Source organism: Neltuma alba, unplaced genomic scaffold (assembly GCF_004799145.2).
Source record: "Neltuma alba isolate B1F8T4 unplaced genomic scaffold, ASM479914v2 tig00012629_pilon, whole genome shotgun sequence".
Classification (NCBI taxonomy): domain Eukaryota; kingdom Viridiplantae; phylum Streptophyta; class Magnoliopsida; order Fabales; family Fabaceae; genus Neltuma; species Neltuma alba.
Window position 1 is genome coordinate 117756 of NW_021637069.1, and position 18832 is coordinate 136587.

At 36.5% G+C, this 18832-nt stretch overlaps 5 protein-coding genes across 6 annotated transcripts; 3 read left to right on the forward strand and 2 right to left on the reverse strand.

Annotated features, from left to right (window-relative positions):
- The first annotated feature begins 1096 nt into the window (after positions 1 to 1096).
- On the forward strand, positions 1097 to 3879 carry LOC114729353 (mechanosensitive ion channel protein 10-like). Its single transcript, XM_028916350.1, has 5 exons — positions 1097 to 2418; positions 2505 to 2628; positions 2725 to 3018; positions 3095 to 3297; positions 3436 to 3879. Exons 1-5 carry the CDS (start codon positions 1097 to 1099, stop codon positions 3701 to 3703), a joined length of 2211 nt encoding a protein of 736 aa, XP_028772183.1. The 3' UTR covers positions 3704 to 3879.
- Positions 3880 to 4598: 719 nt separating this feature from the next.
- On the forward strand, positions 4599 to 5231 carry LOC114729328 (uncharacterized). The gene has a single exon (XM_028916318.1). It carries the CDS (start codon positions 4666 to 4668, stop codon positions 5023 to 5025), a length of 360 nt encoding a protein of 119 aa, XP_028772151.1. The 5' UTR covers positions 4599 to 4665; the 3' UTR covers positions 5026 to 5231.
- A 150-nt stretch (positions 5232 to 5381) lies between these two features.
- On the reverse strand, positions 5382 to 8623 carry LOC114729324 (replication protein A 70 kDa DNA-binding subunit A). Its single transcript, XM_028916310.1, has 2 exons — positions 8238 to 8623; positions 5382 to 7168 (listed from the first exon to the last, which is right to left on the reverse strand). The coding sequence occupies exons 1-2, from the start codon at positions 8501 to 8503 to the stop codon at positions 5557 to 5559; spliced, it is 1878 nt and encodes a 625-aa protein (XP_028772143.1). The 5' UTR covers positions 8504 to 8623; the 3' UTR covers positions 5382 to 5556.
- A 1380-nt stretch (positions 8624 to 10003) lies between these two features.
- Positions 10004 to 12745, forward strand: LOC114729333 (40S ribosomal protein S3-3). Its single transcript, XM_028916323.1, has 6 exons — positions 10004 to 10141; positions 10232 to 10379; positions 10481 to 10652; positions 11966 to 12020; positions 12105 to 12236; positions 12349 to 12745. Exons 1-6 carry the CDS (start codon positions 10112 to 10114, stop codon positions 12526 to 12528), a joined length of 717 nt encoding a protein of 238 aa, XP_028772156.1. The 5' UTR covers positions 10004 to 10111; the 3' UTR covers positions 12529 to 12745.
- Positions 12746 to 16554: 3809 nt separating this feature from the next.
- LOC114729343 (protein ELF4-LIKE 4-like) lies at positions 16555 to 18356 on the reverse strand. Of its 2 annotated transcripts, XM_028916336.1 has the most exons (3): positions 18196 to 18356; positions 17804 to 17877; positions 16555 to 17199 (listed from the first exon to the last, which is right to left on the reverse strand). In XM_028916336.1, exon 3 carries the CDS (start codon positions 17152 to 17154, stop codon positions 16810 to 16812), a length of 345 nt encoding a protein of 114 aa, XP_028772169.1. In that variant the 5' UTR covers positions 17155 to 17199; positions 17804 to 17877; positions 18196 to 18356; the 3' UTR covers positions 16555 to 16809. The 2 variants fall into 2 exon arrangements, with proteins under 2 accessions (XP_028772169.1, XP_028772168.1); XM_028916335.1 differs by lacking the exon at positions 17804 to 17877 and having other exon boundaries at positions 18196 to 18354.
- Between the last annotated feature and the right edge of the window lie 476 nt (positions 18357 to 18832).

Below are 18832 nucleotides of genomic sequence, written 5' to 3' on the forward strand. Positions count from 1 at the left end.
CGTGGTTTTAGTCTTTTATTACGTGATGGTCATTAAATGTAACCATATTTTTCAAGGAAATAAAAAGTGTCATAAAGTTTTTACATACGGTGTCATATGGTTTGAAGATTACAATAAAACTGTTGGCGGGCAAAAAAAAAGAAAGAAGAAAAGAAGATTACAATAAAACAAATAAATCATTTAAAAGACGGATTAATAAGTTCCACGTTTCTTTCAGTTGCAGAACGATATCCATCCTTGATCAAACAGTGTTATGTGATAATAATTTATACCACCCTTGTTATTAGAAGGTGATGTGTGTGTTTTTACACATAAGATATTAAAATATCATCTAATAATAAAAATAAAAAGAAGCTCAAAAAAATTTGAGAAGAACCCCAACATTAAGTAGCGATCGGAGAGTAGCGGACAAGGAGGAGTTGACACTCCATCCCCATTTGTGTTAAGAATCATAAATATCCATATTAATATAAAATATGGAATGTGGAACTCGGATTTCCAGCTAATATGCCAATTATGGCGGTGGATGATGACGACGATGAGTTTCGTCTTACACCCAGAAATAATCGCAACTTTGCTTCATTAAATACTAATATCTTGTAAACAATTTTGTCAGATGGTCTTTGGATGTGATTCAGAATGATGCGGTCCAGAGGAGTGTTAGGTATTGGCAGCTTTTTAATTAAATGAGAACAAGTTGCGATTACTTTTGCATTTTCTTAATCAAGTTTGACGTTTACACGCAGGTTTGGTTTTTCTGGGCATGGCTCGTTCTTCTCAGTTCAAAGTTTCAGTCTTTTCTGGGGGAAAACATTGGGCTCCACGCTGGACTTTTGACTTGTAAAACCCTTTTCCATGCATTGCTAAACCCTCTTTTTGTGGAAACAAACAGGGCTTTTCCCTCCTCCTTTGACGTTTAGTAGAAAAGAGAGAGTGCCCAATTTGTTTTGTGATTCTGGGTATGTGTCATTCTTCTCCAAGTTAGTATTTTTAGCGGAAAGTTTTCATTTTGCAACTCCCTCATCAGCTATATCTTCTGAAGTGTCAATATTTTCAGTGGGGGCGTCACATTTTGTAACTTTAATGGACAAGTAAGATGCCAAAAAACGAAGTGGTTCTGCAAATCCAAGAAAAGGAAGAAGCTTTGTATGCGAAGAAAGAGTCCCAGATGGATTCTTCGCCGGAGATAAGAAACGTAAGCCCAAAACCCAGTAAGCCACCAAAATTTCCGACAGAGACAATAATCAAACGAAGGTCACTGTCAAGGTCGGAATTCTCGAAGCCAAAATCGAGATTAGTGGAACCACAGTATCAGACTGACCCCAAATTTCTCGGAGGAAAAACTCAGATGATAGGTTATGATTCATCGTCTAATAGGAATTCTCCGAATGTGACTTCACCTATGAACAAAAATACAACGACTACTCCAAGGAGTAATATCAGTACAGCTCCAGTAACCCCACGAACGCCATTGAAAGGGATAGAAGGAGAAGATGAAGAAGATGAAGATGAAGAAGTGTATAAAACTGCTCATCTTGAAGTGAGCAAGAGATCAGGCAAGAAAAAGTTGAAACTAATGGCTTTAATTGAATGGAGTGCTTTTGTTTGCATCATGGCTGCTTTGGTATCGAGCGTGACCATCCATAAACTGCAAAATACGGTGATTTGGAGTCTGAATCTATGGAAATGGTGCGTTTTACTGTTGGTAATTATCTGTGGTAGAATAATCACTCAGTGGTTCATCAACATTCTGGTTTTCTTGTTCGAGAGGAACTTCATATTCAAAAGGAAGGTTCTTTATTTTGTTTACGGGCTTAAGAAGAGCGTTCAGGCCTTCATTTGGTTAGCTTTGGTTCTTCTAACATGGTTTCTTCTGTTCAATCATGGAGTTAAAAGATCCAGAAGAGCCAGAAAAATTCTGAGTTACATAACAAGAGCGCTCGCTTCTTGCCTCATAGGATCAGCCATATGGCTTATAAAAACTTTACTCATAAAGCTACTAGCTTCTTCTTTCCAATGCACCAGATTCTTCGACAGGATTCAAGAATCAATCATTCATCAATACATTCTTCAGGTTCTCTCGGGGCCTCCATTGATGGAGATGGCTGAAATGGTGGGGAGAAGTGCGAGCACTGGTCAGCTCAGTTTCAGGACATTGAACAAAGAGAAGAAAGCACAGAAAGAAGAAGTCATTCATGTGGACAAGTTGAAGAAGATGAAGCAAGACAAGGTTTCTGCTTGGACAATGAGAGGGTTAGTTAATGTGATAAGGAATTCTGGGTTGTCCACCATACCAGACACACTCGAAAGCTTTAATGACGAGGAAGGAGAGCAGAAAGACAGGGAAATTAACAGTGAGTGGGAAGCAAAAGCAGCAGCTTATAGAATTTTCAAGAATGTAGCCAAGCCTGGAAATAAGTTAGTTTATATGTTGCTACATTGATCAAAAGCTCTTTGATGACTTCTCTTCTCCAATTTTCTCACTCTGTTTTAAATTGACCAAGGTACATTGAAGAGGAAGATCTCTTGAGATTCATGAAAGAAGAAGAGGTGGAGAATGTGCTTCCTTTGCTTGAAGGAGCTGTGGAAACTGGAAAGATAAAGAGGAAGTCCCTCAAGAACTGGCTGGTAAATTAACTCTCTCACTGTTCCTCATGTATAGGAATTTATAATCCAATAAGGTTCTGTTTATCTGCATTTGACAAGTGTGATTGCTGATGTTAGGTAAAAGTTTACTTGGAGCGCAAGTCACTGGTTCATTCCTTAAACGACACAAAAACTGCTGTTGACGAACTGAACAAGCTAGCTTCGGTCTTGGTTCTCGTAATAATCATCATAGTGTGGCTTCTTTTAATGGGATTCCTAACAACTAAAGTGCTTCTCTTCATTTCATCTCAGCTTTTACTTTCTGCGTTCATGTTTGGAAACACAGCCAAGACTTTGTTCGAAGCCATCATATTTGTCTTCGTAATGCACCCTTTTGACGTTGGAGATCGCTGTGTCATCGATGGTGTACAGGTAACAACATATATACGGTTCATATATATGAAAGATAGCTGATCTTCATTGGTTGACAGATTTGTTTATGTGGTAGATGATAGTGGAAGAGATGAATATATTGACGACAGTGTTCTTAAGATATGACAACGAGAAGATATTCTATCCAAATTCAGTTCTAGCCACCAAACCAATCAGCAATTTTTACAGAAGCCCAGAAATGAGTGATTCAGTTGAATTTGCTGTTGATGTTTCTACCTCCATGGAAACCATTGGTGCTTTGAAAGCTGGAATAAAAGCGTATGCGTCTTTCACTTCTTATTTTCCATGATCATCTTCATCATCAGTTCAATTCTAAGTCATCATTGTAATCCTTAGGTTTTGAATGATAATACATTAATTGAAAGAATGAATCATCACATTGTGAAATTTTGTCAGATACCTGGAGGGCAAGCCTCAGCATTGGCGAGCTGGGCACAGTGTGGTGGTGAAGAATATAGAGAACGTGAACAAGATGAATATGGCACTCTATGTGACTCACACCATTAATTTTCAAAACTATGGAGAGAAGAGCAGCCGAAGATCAGAGCTTGTGCTGGAATTGAAGAAAATTTTCCAACTTCTTAATATTAATTATCATCTTCTTCCTCAAGATGTTCATCTCAGTTATGTGGGACCAGAAGCACCCTCTACCATCTGGAGATGATCCTTTTCCTCATTATTTACTTGTTTCTAATCATATGCGATTCATTGAGTTCTGCAAACGTTTGAGTTTGAAGAAATGATTGCTTTCTTTCTTTCTTTTTAAATTTACATGACTCACTCGTGAACTGAATACGTATTCACTTGGATTTCACAACTTCAATATAATAAATCTCTACATCCTAGCAAATTTGACAACCGTGTGTTGAAATTATTTTTTTCACATTGACAACTCCATTTCCGATTATCAATAAGAATGTATAATTTCAATAACTGCAGTTACCGATGTGAAGATCTTTATGTGTGATCTGTCAGTATTTTTATAAATATTCTTTGAACTTGAAAACATGATTTAACTCTTCCTAAGACTCCAATTCACCTCAACTTTTTTATATCTGGAAAAAAAAACATATGATACTTTTTTTTTTTTTGTAGTTTGAGAAGCTGTGTGAGAGCTGACAGTAATTTTCTCTAGAATTCAACAAGTACTTTAGATATATATATATATATCATGAATAGTGTAGTTTAAAAAAAAAAAATTAATGCATGGGATTCACTAAATAATTATTATGTCTTTGGGAATCTTTAAAGATGTGATAATGCTTAAATTTAATTAAGGGGTAACAGATATCATTTTTCGTTACATCAAGTCGGAAGTTTTTATCAGTATAACTGTATAAGAATAGAAAAAAGGAAAGAAAATCCATTAAGAGAGGAAGAAAGAAAAGAGGGGGCTCATCAGATAAGATAACCTTATCTCTCTCGATTTGGATTTTCGACTGGAGAAGCCGCCACGTAGGATGTGTCAAAGATGCACAAAATTTCCACCACTCGTTGCCATCACCTTCTCTTCAAAACAAACGCTCCTCAAATCCAATCCCCTTCCCTCTTTAACGCAGGTTTCATTCCCCCGACGAGCACTAGTTGCCCCACCAGCAAGAAGAACCAACCAGAGGTGACTCACCAATGGCTTCAACTTCCGCAGTTTCCATGGCCATGCCACCAGCTTGCGCCGCCCACAAGAAGGCGGCGCCACCCACATCCACATTCTTCCAGCCACTGCCTCTCCGACCTTCAAACAAGGTCGCCGTATCCAGTCCCAGTTCCAGGCTTGTAGTGAGGGCCTCCCTTAAGGAGAAGGCCGTCACTGGTCTCACCGCCGCCGCTTTGACAGCTTCCATGATGGCTCCCGATGTGGCTGAAGCCGCCGTCTCGCCGTCTCTCAAGAACTTCTTGCTGAGCATCGCCGCCGGTGGGGTCGTGCTTGCCGCCATTGTTGGCGCCGTCATCGGTGTTGCCAACTTCGATCCCGTCAAGCGAAGCTGAGGAGAAGTGCATCATACCTCTCTTCATCCACCTTTTAGAATTTGTCCTGTCATGTGTATGTCCAATTTACATTGTTATTCAGTAATGAACTGTGTTGTGTGTAATATGTCACTCTTCATCTCCAGATGAGCTCAGACTTTTTCCAATTCTTAAATTCCATGTTTGCGGCTGCCTATGAACGAAGTTAACATGCAGACCCAATATTTATACACACCTATATGCACCTTTTTCCCCCATGTGAATGTGTTCCGCTGCGTAGCAGAATTGTACTGGCGGATCAACCTGTGGGCAATAACTGAATTCGCCGTGAAGCACACTATTTCTAAGATTATGCAAGATATCTGCACTAAACACGATGACATTTTTCAAGTTCCCACAGGAGGAAACACAGAAAATATACTAGTTGAATTAATGGAATTTACATCTAAGGTTTTACAGTGGGCATATATAAATGATACTGTAAATCGAGTTAGCCAGTCCAGAAAAGGCGTGGCTCTTCTTAATCTAAGGAAACATGGGAATCCGACACAATTACTGCTTACAAAATTTTGAAATCAAATCTAACATGTATCTACTCTCGGAAGAATAATCCACCTTATCTGCCTTAACCACTGTGATCTTCACCCTCTGTTCGTCACCATACAATTCCTCCTTGACTTTCAGCCGAAACACAAACTGGTTGAAGAGTTTACCACGGATCATGTCCCCAAACCTATCATCATCCTGATCTTTATACTTCAATAAGTACAGCTCCTTTGCTGAGCAACCTAAGATTTCCTCGCCTGATTCTTGGAATGCTGTGACCCAGGTTATCCCCGTATGATCCAGAATTTGGGCTTGAAGAAGGTAACGGTAATCACACTCTTCAAACTCTTGATTGCATCTATCGCATTGCCACCTGCTTCCTGACCTAGTCACTTTTTTACTGCACTGCCGGTCTCCAATCATCAGTGGGCAAGCTGTATAACAAAATGGATCTGTCTTGATGAATGATATGGTTGCCCTCACTGTTATCCAGTCTGGCTTATCTGATCGCCCCAGGCCTTCATCCTTGATCTGAGACACAGTTTTACGTATCTCATTCTTAGGTCCTCCTGGCGTAATGTCCTTAGAAACGGACAGAGAAGCTGAATCTTTCCCCCCTTCATCAAACCAGGCTCTTAATCTATGAGCCTCAGGAAAATCTGGGTTAATGAAGAGTTGGGTAGAAGAAATGGTTCCTATAGATTTTCCACTAAAGTCATTAACCCTCCCAGATTTGACTGCCAGAACTGGGAAAAACCCACCATCAACCATTTCTTGAAGCTTTTGACCTTCCCTATTGCAGAAATCACCCCAAAGGGTTAGCTCAACACTCTTGCCAGACATGTCCTTTACGTTCAGAATTCGTCTTTGAGTTTCCATTCCATTCTTCCTCAAGATGGGAACCGAGGGATTTACCAATGTCACAACCCCAATAACATCAAGTATGCAGTTACTTTCGGTGTTCTCAATGTCACTGATAGGCCTAAAGGAGAATTGCTGTCTGGGTATTGAAGCATCTTCATCTGGGCAAAGCTCCACAGATGAATTAGAGTCCAGGAAAATTTCCCAGTCATTCTTCAAATGATTGAAGTTCTTCTGCGCGGGTTTTAAGCTACCTTTGGATATCAAGTAGACTTTACCAACCTCAATTAGATTATAAAATCGGTCAACAACAGCATTGAAGCATGTTACTCGTATTTCACCTCCATCAGAGTCAAGGAGATCAAAAGAGAAAACTTTTCCATCTCCTCGAGCATTATTATAGCGGCGGAGATCCCCTTTTGCAGTTACTCTTGCCTTTATAGCCCACCGGCCTTGATAAGGATTTAAAGCAGCGATAGGAATGATCCGTGCAGGTGCTTCATTCTTCATAATTGCACCATGGCTTTTGTAAACTGGTGGTGGTCGGAATGGAAGTTGAACAGTTGGTCTGAAGTTCTGCTCATCATGACCTGAATTTTGAACAGGCGGACGATTATTATTAAGCCTAGATGAATTCTGCATATTGTTATTAGACAATGCTGTCTGGGCCGTTGAATCAGATACCACAAATGAGTTTGGATTCCCGATAATCTCACAATCTGGAATTATAGTTTCCATGTTGAGCACCACAATGATCCTGCACAAGATAAGAGCGTCATGTGACTTGAATCTACACCAGAGCAACCACTATGATGCCAAAGAGACAGAAGTATAGATTAATATATAGAAACTATAACGTAGAGTGGAAGTTCTGCAATCAGTACTGGACACTACAGCATTGATGAAATACTTAAATATTCCATGTGCAGGGAAAACAAATCTATTATGAGGTTGAACAGTTTTCAGGCCCCCCATATATGAACTGAGGCTACTGCCGCTCTGATGTTTTTTACCCTCCCAAAAAAGCAAGCCATTGATTAGTTAACACAACAAAAGTGAAAAATAAGACAGAAAAGAGCGCTGACAAAGAAAGCTCAGACATGATGTGCAAATCAAAGTGTGAATGAACTATAAATCGTACTTGTCTATGTTCAGGAAGTAAAAGTGAAGAAGATTTCTTCCATTGAAAATGTATGTTCACCAACATGAAGATAGGACTCTTACTGTCTTACAGTCTTTCTCTACTTATCTTTTCTTAAACAAAATCAAGCAAAGTTTTGCTTCCAGAATGAAGATTCTGAATCAACATACTACATACCACCGAAATGGTTACCAATTTTCAATACCATGAGCAATCTTCGTGGCTACTCTTAAAAATCATATCCTTCTCGTTTATAAGTTTCAACCGAATGACCATTCAAATGACGTTTCTAAGATAGGACTCTTGCAGTCTTTCTCCTACATATCTTTGTTTAATCAAAATCAAGCGAGCTTTTGCTTCCCGAAGGAAGATTCTGTATCAACATGCTAGATACCAACCGAACGATGACCAGTGCCCGAAACGGCGGGCAATCTTCTTAGATACTCTTAAACCATAACCTTCTCGTTTCTAAGTTTCAAAAGAATAAACAAAAAGAATGATGTTTCCACACGGATTATAGTTATAGTATATACATATATAGATAAATAGATAATAGATAATATCCCTCTGTCACTGTTTTAAACTTCCAGCTTCATCGTAACCGCTTTGGAAAATGAACTTCGCCTCACATTAACCAGAATGGCACAAATGAACCAAAATTTAGAAATAGGAATGAAATACTAACTTGCGGTTCTGAATTTGACTGCAAATGTACTCAATCAGCTGAACGACGGAACCTTTCTTGACTCGTCCGGTTCTAACTCGGTTATTCAGCTGAGTCGCGAGCATAGCGTGCTGAGTGGAAGCGGAATCAGAAATAAGAAGCCGGTACCTCTCCTGCTGCGAATTATTAGAAATCAACTTGATGTCCAGGACCTGGACGAGCGGCTTCGAGTTCACGTCGCCGGCCACAATAGCCGCGATCGCGTTGGGCGTGAGATTCACCGGCATACTCCAACCCCAATCACCCGAGCGAAAAGCCTATGTGACTATGTCGTGGATGAGGAATTCACGCAGAGGCGGTGGTTCCAGTTTCGCCCGAAATGAAAATCTGACAAAGTGAAAATATATATAGGAGAGCAAGTCCACAAGATTTTGGAGGGAGAGTCGGGTTTCTGCTTTCGCGGAATGGGCAGAATATATCCGTATAATTACGACGATACCCTCGGAGGGGGATCGCCCGTCATTCAACTCCAATGGACATCTCTCTTCTTCTCCCTCATTTTAGACGAGGCGATGAAGCATTTTTTTGTAATGGGAAGACAAATTTATTCAAGAAAAAAGGAGTACAATTTTTGTCATGGATATACTATATCCGATCCTATTTATAAGAACCAATTAACTAATTTGAGGAGATTAAGGAAGTAGGTTGAATTAGTTATTTGTCCTTTGTCTTTTCTAAAATATCCTTACTAATCAAGTGTATTGACTAGAACTATAATTATTAGAAGGACTATCTTAAAAAAAATTAAGTAAATATGAGAGACAAAGTAGATTGAGGTTTTATATTTAGGACCAAAATAAAAATCAAACAAGGTCTTATATTAAGAATCAGAGGTAGTATAATTTTACTTCTTACTTATTATTATGTTGACTTTATTTACATAAGATATAATGTATATTAAATAGAGATAAAGTTAAAAATTTATTAAATTTTAAATTAAAGTTTGTGAAATTTAAGATTTTTCTTAATCTGTATAAAACATGCTAAAAATGCCTCATAAATAAAGATAAAGAAGTAAGTCATATTGGGCTCCCTTAGGTGAGAATAAAAACACGATGCAAACACACATATAAAGCCCATGTATAACTTGACCAAAACTAAGCCCATATATAACATTGTAAAAAACAAAAAGGCCCATACATAGCAGCCTAAAAATTAAAAAACTATAAACCCCAAAGAGTATATGAAACATTAACAGGGGAACTAGAATAGAATAGAAAGACTAACTCTAGTAGTAAGGAGTCAACTCATAACTTATAAATTATGAGTTTGAATCTCACTACCGATGTGAGGGCCTTGTTAGTGAGTGATATGTAAATATCTCTGTAAACATTATCTAAAGAACTCAACTCATCTAGATTTTTTTTTACCAAAAAAAAAGAATAGAAAGAAGTTAGTCACTTGTGATAGAGCAAATCGAGGTCCAATTTCTCACTACAAAAAATGCCTACATAGTGTGAGACAGTGTGTCGAATAACTGCTTTCAACAAAAAGATACCCATACTTAGAAGAAAAAAGAATAGAATTATATGGCATGAAGCTGTGAAATTCAAAATATTTAATATTTCATAAATGTTATTATCAGTTAATAATTATCGCAGAAGCCAATTAAACACTGTTACAATACAGTTAATATCATCCGTTGGATACCGAACCTTAAATTGCCTCCACCGTTGGATTGATGACCGCCTCCAACATATAAGCCCATCACTTTGGTTCGGAGCCTCTCTCCGGAATTAGGGTTTGCGCTCTGCGAAGAGAATAAGAGACTCACCCCATCCATTGCCACCGGCGGCGTTGAGATCCTTTGCCCTGCATTACACTTCGTTGCGACAATGGCGACTCAGATGAGTAAGAAGAGAAAGGTCGGTACTGCATTCCCTGGATTTGTTTTAACCTCAATCTATGACTTCTGCTCCCGTCTAATTCTTTTCATATTTACTGTGGATTTGTAGTTCGTTGCTGATGGCGTTTTCTTCGCCGAGCTGAACGAGGTTTTGACCCGAGAGCTTGCCGAGGATGGATACTCTGGTGTTGAGGTTAGAGTTACACCGATGCGCACTGAGATCATTATCAGAGCCACTCGAACCCAGAATGTGCTTGGTCCGTTTTCATATTATTCGAGCATTGTTATTTGTGGCTTTGGTGTGATTTATTAATGCTGATATCTGAGGAGAACTTATGATTTGGTTTTGGGAACACAGGTGAGAAGGGGAGGAGAATCAGGGAACTGACCTCAGTGGTACAAAAGAGATTTAAGTTTCCGGAGAATAGCGTGGAGCTTTATGCTGAGAAGGTGAACAACAGGGGTCTTTGTGCTATTGCTCAGGCCGAGTCTCTTCGTTATAAGCTTCTTGGTGGTCTTGCTGTGCGGAGGTACATTCTTGCTTCAGCCTTTGTAATTGTATCTATGAATATGCAGCATGACGTGTTTGGATTGTTTCAATCAAATGGATGCATAGCATTTTGCTTCTCCTTGTTATTATTATCTTGTGCATAGATATTTGCTACATATGATTTGCAGTTTAGTATAAGCTAATAAGTAAGGCCTACCTTATGTTCTGAAGCACATTATTTCTCTCGATCCGTACATAACACGATTATGCTTTAATGGACATGCCCTAGCATTTTCTTTCAGTTGGTCATCTATAAAGCAGGCTGGTGCTTCTGTACCAAGTTTGTGTCGGAAGATGACTAAATCACAGTTTGTCCTCCATGCCATCGAAACTCGTGACATAATATGTTATTCATGTAGTAACTTTGGAGGCTACATGTTCATCTGCCTTGCTAGTCTTGGTTTGTTGCCTGCCCGTCCTGCCTGTGTTTCTCAGTATAATTATAACTGGCCATTGCCAGTGCAGAAGCTATAAAATGCGATAAGATATTTCATTTGGTTCTATCTTTGCTTGATTTGTTGGCCTGAAGACCTTCACCAAACCTTCACTTTTATCTTCATTAGCTCACCAGCGAGAACATGGAGCTCGAACTGGGGCAGGGCTAGGCGTTTCCCAAGAAAAGAAAAAGTGGGGAAGGGTAATTTAGGAGTGACATAAATTACTAAGGCTAATTTAGTCATAATAAGTTCTGTTTGCACCCGTTCCCTCCAAATCCCTCCACCTTTTTTTGGGGTGGGGGATTTTTTGAGCCAAATGATATGAGGAGAGCAATCACACCCTTCAAATCTCTCCAACCAAAACACCCTTAATGAACAGCCTTTTGTTTTCATTGGTCATCTATAAAGCAGGCTGGTGCTTCTGTTCCAAGTTTGTGTCGGAAGATGACTAAATCATAGTTTGTCCTCCATACCATCAAAACTCATGACATCATATGTTATTCATGTAGTAACTTTGGAGGATACATGTTCTTTAGCTTGCTAGCCTTTGTTAATGCCTTGCTGGCTTCCCTTTGTTCTTAGGTATAATTATCTTTCTTTGCGTCATGTGGTTTGATTCAATGTTCTGAAATGGGGTCTTTGTTCGCTGATTTCTTCTAACATTGGTATCCTTTGACCCACTTGTTTTTCATTCATCTAGATGGTTATTATTCTTAAAAAATACATAGTTTGTGTTGAAAAGCGACCTTGGCTTTTAAATCTTTCTCAACATTTTGTTCGTTTGTAATTTGGTTTTCCGATATGTCTTTGTTTGTATTTGAAATCTGTACTCAAATAGCTCAGCAATTTCTTTCAGGGCATGTTATGGTGTTTTAAGATTTGTTATGGAAAGTGGAGCAAAGGGATGTGAGGTACCTTCTTTGAATCCTTCGCTTGTCCGCATTTTATTTTATCCAATAGTTTAATGTCTAATTGCTGTTTTGAATTGTGAGTAGGTCATTGTAAGTGGAAAACTGAGGGCTCAGCGTGCCAAATCCATGAAGTTCAAGGATGGATATATGATTTCATCTGGTCAGCCAGTCAAGGACTATATTGATTCTGCAGTAAGACATGTTCTCCTCAGACAGGTTAGCTTGTGCCTAGACTTCAGAGTTCAGAATTATATTCTTGGACCTTATAAAATGTTTGAGCCGCTTCAAAGTGGCCCTGCTAATTATATACTTGCTTAATGTTTCTTAGGGGGTTCTTGGTATCAAGGTCAAGATCATGCTTGATTGGGATCCTAAGGGAAAGCAGGGTCCTAAAACTCCTATTCCTGATGTTGTCACAATCCACCCTCCAAAGGATGAAGAAGAATACATCCGGCCTGGTGCTGTTGTGGCAGCTGATATGGATGTCCCAGTCGTGCCTGTCGCTTGATCTGTTTTGATTCAGCTGTTGGTTTAAATTTTGTAGTGGTTAAGTCAGTCATTCAAGTTTTTCTGGTTTCTTAAATATTCAGAGATTGTTATATACTAAAGTTGTGAGTTTTTAAGCAGCATAAGCCGGGTTCTGTTGCCAACAGATTGGCCCTAAAAATAAACTTAGGTACTGTGTCTAATTTATTCTTCTAAAGTAATGTTAAATCTTTTGAAAAGCTGGCCAGTGCAGAAATAGTCTAAAACTTGGGGCCAATTGTCCAGTGGGTCGTCGAATGGAAATGTCCTTTAGGATCGAACTTATGATTAATCGTGAACCTTGTGGCTCAGTAATACCCGAGGCCTACCACAGAGGAATATTGTGTCGCGTGTCTTTTGAAGGGATTGCTGATAAAAAAATGGGTATCGTGATCTTGGTGCATTCAATATTTTAACTTTTTAATGTTGCAATTTTACCTGTGATTTTTTGAATTTGGTATAATTTCACCTTTTTTATTTATTTAAAATCACCCGTTTGCTTTTATTCACATGGACAATGGCAATTAAAGTTAACAAGTTTGGTAGTTTTTATCAAATTATTGACGATTTTCAATTAACTTACAATCACATCAGAAAACTAGAAAAGGGGTGAAAGTACATCAAATTTAATAGATTATATTATGAGTATCCTAAAAAGAATCACAAGTGTTATGATATTCGAAATAATAATTTATTTACAAGAACGAAGAAAGTCATTCAAAATATCCGTGACCATGAGGCGCATTTTTAATTGATGGGAATTATTGTCCATTCCCGGAATCAGAATCCTCCCACCTTAGAAGATAGGCTGTCTGTTAGATTTAATTTGATGGTGCAACTTTGATTTTTCAAATATAATTTTGATTTTGATTTTTTTCCCTTTAGAAAATCATAGAACAATATAAGATTGCACGGTGTTATAGTCATAAAATCAGTCATGAGTCATCAGAATGTCCTTTATTTTATGTCTAAACTAATGATGAAAAAGAATAATTTGTAAGAGAACACCCACCAAACAAAAAATAAAGATGGACATCCTGAACCAACTTAAAAAAGAAATAATGGCGGAATATGACAAAGTCAAAACAAAGTCGAGTTTCACTACAACACACTAATAATTTGACAGGCAGAACAAAAATGTATAAAGACAAAAATCTGGAGGCCAAACCGTTCAATGAAATCAAATAGGAAACAAAGGTGCTCAGAATTCACGGGTCACCTAACAAAAACAAAGTCAACATCTTTAAGGTTAGTGGAGATGGCTACAGTGGAGAAAAGGATTGAATTGGAATGATTACTGAATACCAATATCATCCCAACCAGAAAAGAAGCAAAAACCTAATACTGTATTTATTGACTCATGCTTGAATTAATGAAGTTTTACTTGCTTAGAAATGTTTGGTGATTATCACCGTAATTTGTGCCTGATATGATATTTTTAAGCCAAGTTGTTCTTGAGTTAAAAATTGTGGGCAAAATTAGGGGCATATTACGATAAAGAATTACTCCATATGGTCCCCGGAATAAGAACTGAATAACTGAGTTTATGTATTGATCTTTTTTAAAATATCATCTTTAATCATTTGCGTTAGAACTATCTCATAATGGAAACATTCTTGTATTTTAGATCAAAATGAATAGTCAACTAGATTTTATATTTAAGATCGGAGAGGATAATATGATGGAAAGAAGATAAAGGAATGGCCTTGATACATAGAAGAAAAGTTGGGTTGATGATAAAAGGAGGAGAAATGAAGGATGATATGCTTTTCAACAAAACAAATGAATGAATTGCTGCAAATGAAAGGAACAAAGTAAAAGGAAGAGAGGATAAAGTAGATTCCCACTCCACAAGTTTTTTTTTCACTTCATCATCTTTCATTGGCCTGCCAATGATGTTTCCCTACTTCCTTCTTCTTATTGTCGTTTTGCGTTTCCTTTTTTTTCTTTTTAAATTTATTTTTAAGGGATAAAATCCGTCTTTGCATCTTTTTTAAGCTACACTGTTTATAAGTCCATGTGTTTCTCTCTTTTTAAAGTTTAAAGGCATCTTTTTATTTGTGTATCTAAACCACAAGCTCAATATTATAAGCACATAATTCCTTAACTAAAGACATACTTATCATATTTTAATTAAAAATTATATTACTCTTATGTTTCTATATAAAAAACTGATTAAAAAAAAGATATGAACATATTGGGTTTAAATAGTCTAATAAGGTGTCACTTTTTTAAGTCAAGAATCATCCTTTAGGGTGGCATAACCCTCTATAGTATAAAAATTTAATTAATTAATCATTTTATGGAGAACTTAAATTTGTTTTTTTTTTTCCAATCATCGTAAAATTATTATTTTAATTAATAATACTAGTAGTAGGTTAATCCTTGACGGCCTTGATATGATAATGGTGTTGTGATGCCAACTTTAGTACAAAGCTGCTTTTTTTTTAATTTACTTTTTGTTTCACTAACCGTATTCCTCTTCATTCTAAGATCCTCGTTATCCCTTGCTTCTATGATTCTATCCTTATTCGTCTTCTTGGCAGAATACTTCTATTATTATTCTTTTACACTATACATAATGTGAAAGTTATTTTTTAATGGTTAAAAATAAGAAATTGTCATTTTTATTTTTTAAAAAATCGAATCTATATCATTGCTATTTTCTTGATACATCGGAAATATTATATAACCACTAATTTAATAAGACTTCATTCATCTACTGGTTGACAGACGTGTTAATTGATATTACTCAAGGTCCTTTTTTTTCCCAGACAAATTACCTAATATGTGAATCTATTGACTAAATCATTTTCAAGTTAAATTAGGCCTCAATTTTAAGGGAGATCTTTCAACATTATTGACTAATTCCTGAAAGCAAAATTGATTTGACCAAGAAAAAACAATTTATATATTGTGAGATTAAAATGCTCTTAAAAGTTAAAATGTCAGAGAAATTAATATAAAGAATAAATTTGTTTTAATCTCTCTTGTGCTTCAAAAATATTTGTGATTTTCCGACTCAATCCACATCCATAAAAAAAAAAATTGTTACGAAGTCCTAAATAAGAAATATAATTATTAAAAAGTCTCAGTAATACCATTGTAGTTTATAATGACAAATTATAGATAGTAAGTGACAACTTACTTATCATTAGGACTTGCTGATAATTATTTTCTTTTCTTAATATCTCATTATACTTCTCCAAAAAAGAATCCAACAATTTCATTTTTAGTTCCTACCTAAAGTAAGAATTTGGGCACCATATGGAGCTGAACATGAAATTAAAGTTTGGTATATTCAATAACATGATAGCTAAGCAACCACAAATCACAAAATAAATAAATAAATAAATAAAGAGAGAAGAAAGTAATAAAGAAAGTGCATTTTCCTATTCATTCCTTTTGAACAAGATGATGGTACAAGGAATTATTGGATTTGGCTTCTATCCGCTATCCTTTCCTTCCACTTTCTTTTCACTACGCATCTTAATTGTTAGATTGAAATTTGAACACTCCAAAATTGATATTTTTTTAAAATTACTAATAAAATATCAAATTATTAAAAATTAATTAATTAAAATTGTTAAATTTTAGTCATAACTCGTGACAGTTTCAAGACTGCAATAACAAATACTCCTTCGGTATTGATATACAAATTTAATTGAAAAGTTGATGTTGGTTCTATTTGTAAGACTTATCTCATATGCTTACCAATTTTTTTAAAATTAACTCTATTAATATTTTCCAACGATAGTCAAGTAGAAAAGAGAGAAATAGAATTACAGAAGATGCTTATGGTATTTTAGAAAAAAATATATCATATTAACTAATTTAACTAACATCTTTAATCCACTTAAATTAATTAATTAAATATTATATTAAGGGCTGGAGGAGTAACTCAAAAAAAAAAATCATTAAATCTGAACTGCTCAAAGCTTAACATAATGATCAAAATGGGTCATGGATGAAAAATGAATAGAAAAAACAGAGAGAAACCAAGTCCGAAATTATTACAGCACAAGAATGCTTCATTTCTATTAAATCCACAGTAACAGTAACAAAGGTTACACCTTACAGTAAAACAAGAGATTCTGCAAAAACCATTCTTATTTGGAAATCTAAGATCTGATGATGAGTCAGTAATGAGCTATTTAATTAAGCTACAAACACAGCATCAACTACAAATTAATTCTAATTAATCTTGTTCTATATCTGGGACAAATTACAAAATTAACTTAACAACACAAACTAATAATAATCTCTAAGTAGGCCTGAGTCTTTTTTGGCCACCTTTCCCATCTGATTTCACTGCACCACTGGAATCTCCCTCTGAAGAAACTTCCATGGATTTGGAGAAAGAAGTTGAGAGATCAGAATACAGATCCACCACTTTTCTGATGTTATTATTAAGCTCTTTGATCAGACCCACGTTTCTGCTAAGGTTGTCTGCTACCTTGGACTCATGATTCTGGTTTATCTCGTTTATCAGAAGCCTGTTCTGATCCAATATGTTCTGTACTTGAACAAAGTTCTTCTTAAATGTCTGCAACATCTTCCCATCCACCTGTGTCCCATTGTTCACACCAGAAAATGGGTCTCCCTCCATTGTTGACGAATCCAGAAGCTTAAATCAAAGTCAGTCCCAACAGAACTGCAACATGAACAAGACACAAACTTTGGATCAGACAGTGGTTTTTTTTTTTAAAAAAAAAACCCTTTTGTTGTTTTTCCCAATCATATTGCCACTTAGCATTGTCGGAAAATACATGCCTGCACTGAACATATATCGCAGAAAGACAAAAACATGAACAGTTTTTGAGCTGCTCAAGAAACATGTTTAGCATATGAGACAAGTTCTGCAGAAAATAGTAGTAGGAATCATTACCCCCATGAGCTTCTTTTCCAGATGGATCAGTTTGTCATGATAATGCGATTTTACTAATAATAACTCTATTATTATTGTTATTTAATAATAATTTATTATGTGTTCATGATTAAATGGGAAAAGATGATGCAGCCCATTTTCCTAAAAAGGTCACCTTTTTTAATGTACTGAGAAAAATACCTCCTTACAGCTCAGAGTTCAAAAGAAGAATCTGAAATACTACCAGTCAAGGAAGCCTTTTTCCGGGAAAATTACCAAAACCCCAAAATTTCCGAAACAGACATACATTGAATAAAACCAAGACCACATTTTAAAGAAAAATCCCAAATTAGCATTACTCTGAATTCAGAGGAATCTGGAATGGAATTACCATATTGGGAATTCTCAGAAACAATGATTCAGACCGTACGAGGAAGAAACTGAAAAAGCTTCCACTTGCAGCAGCTGAGTAAATAGAAATTAGGTAAAGAAGAAGCACAAAACACAAACCCACTTGATGACTCCAACAAATAATCAAACGAGATAATCTCAAACCCATTAAAGAGTAGAGATCTTCTCCGCATGAGTTTGGAGCAGAAGAACAGAAAACAGACAAATAAAATGTTCATGGAACCGAAGATTAAGAAGAAACATCAAAGAACAAGTTCTCAACAGAAACAAGACCAGAAAAAAGGAATCATTAAAAGCCATGTTTAGCAGATTACTACATACTACATTAAAATAGTTAAAAATACATACGTTATCTATGTTCTAAAGTCGTACCTTGAAAATCTGGAACATTATAATGAGAAGACACAGATTGAAAGGAGGAGGGCGATGGATTCCCGAGGAGAACTAGTAAAGATCGGCGATTGAATCGAATCTGGTGTGAATTTTCTGGGAAAGGGGGGGGGGGGAGAGAGAAAGGGGGAGAGAGAGAGAGAGAGAGAGAGAATATGGCAGATTTGACAGTCTTGCTGGGAGGGGCTGGCCGTAATCTTTCAATGAGTTAATATTTAGGATTAGGAGCATCAATTAGGGATTAAATAATAACGAATCCATAAATATTATTATAGATATATCATATGTCCACCTGTTATTTTTAATATTTAATATTTAATGTATTGATTTATGATCCAATTGGATACACTCTAGGAAGTGGGAACTTCTCCTGTCCTTTACTCAGATCCAAAGCATCACCTGTTCAGATTTTTTTTTCCATCCTGACACGTGGCTCCTTAATCTCGTCAATCCTTTCATCATCATGTGTGGGCCCCCAGTTTTGCTAAGATTGTCTATGAAATATGAATCTTACATGACTTAGACTTAACCTAATTCAATTTACTCAAGAGTGATTATGTGATTTATTTATTTATTTGTATCATGAATTTTAACAAAATAATAATTGTTTTAAGTGATT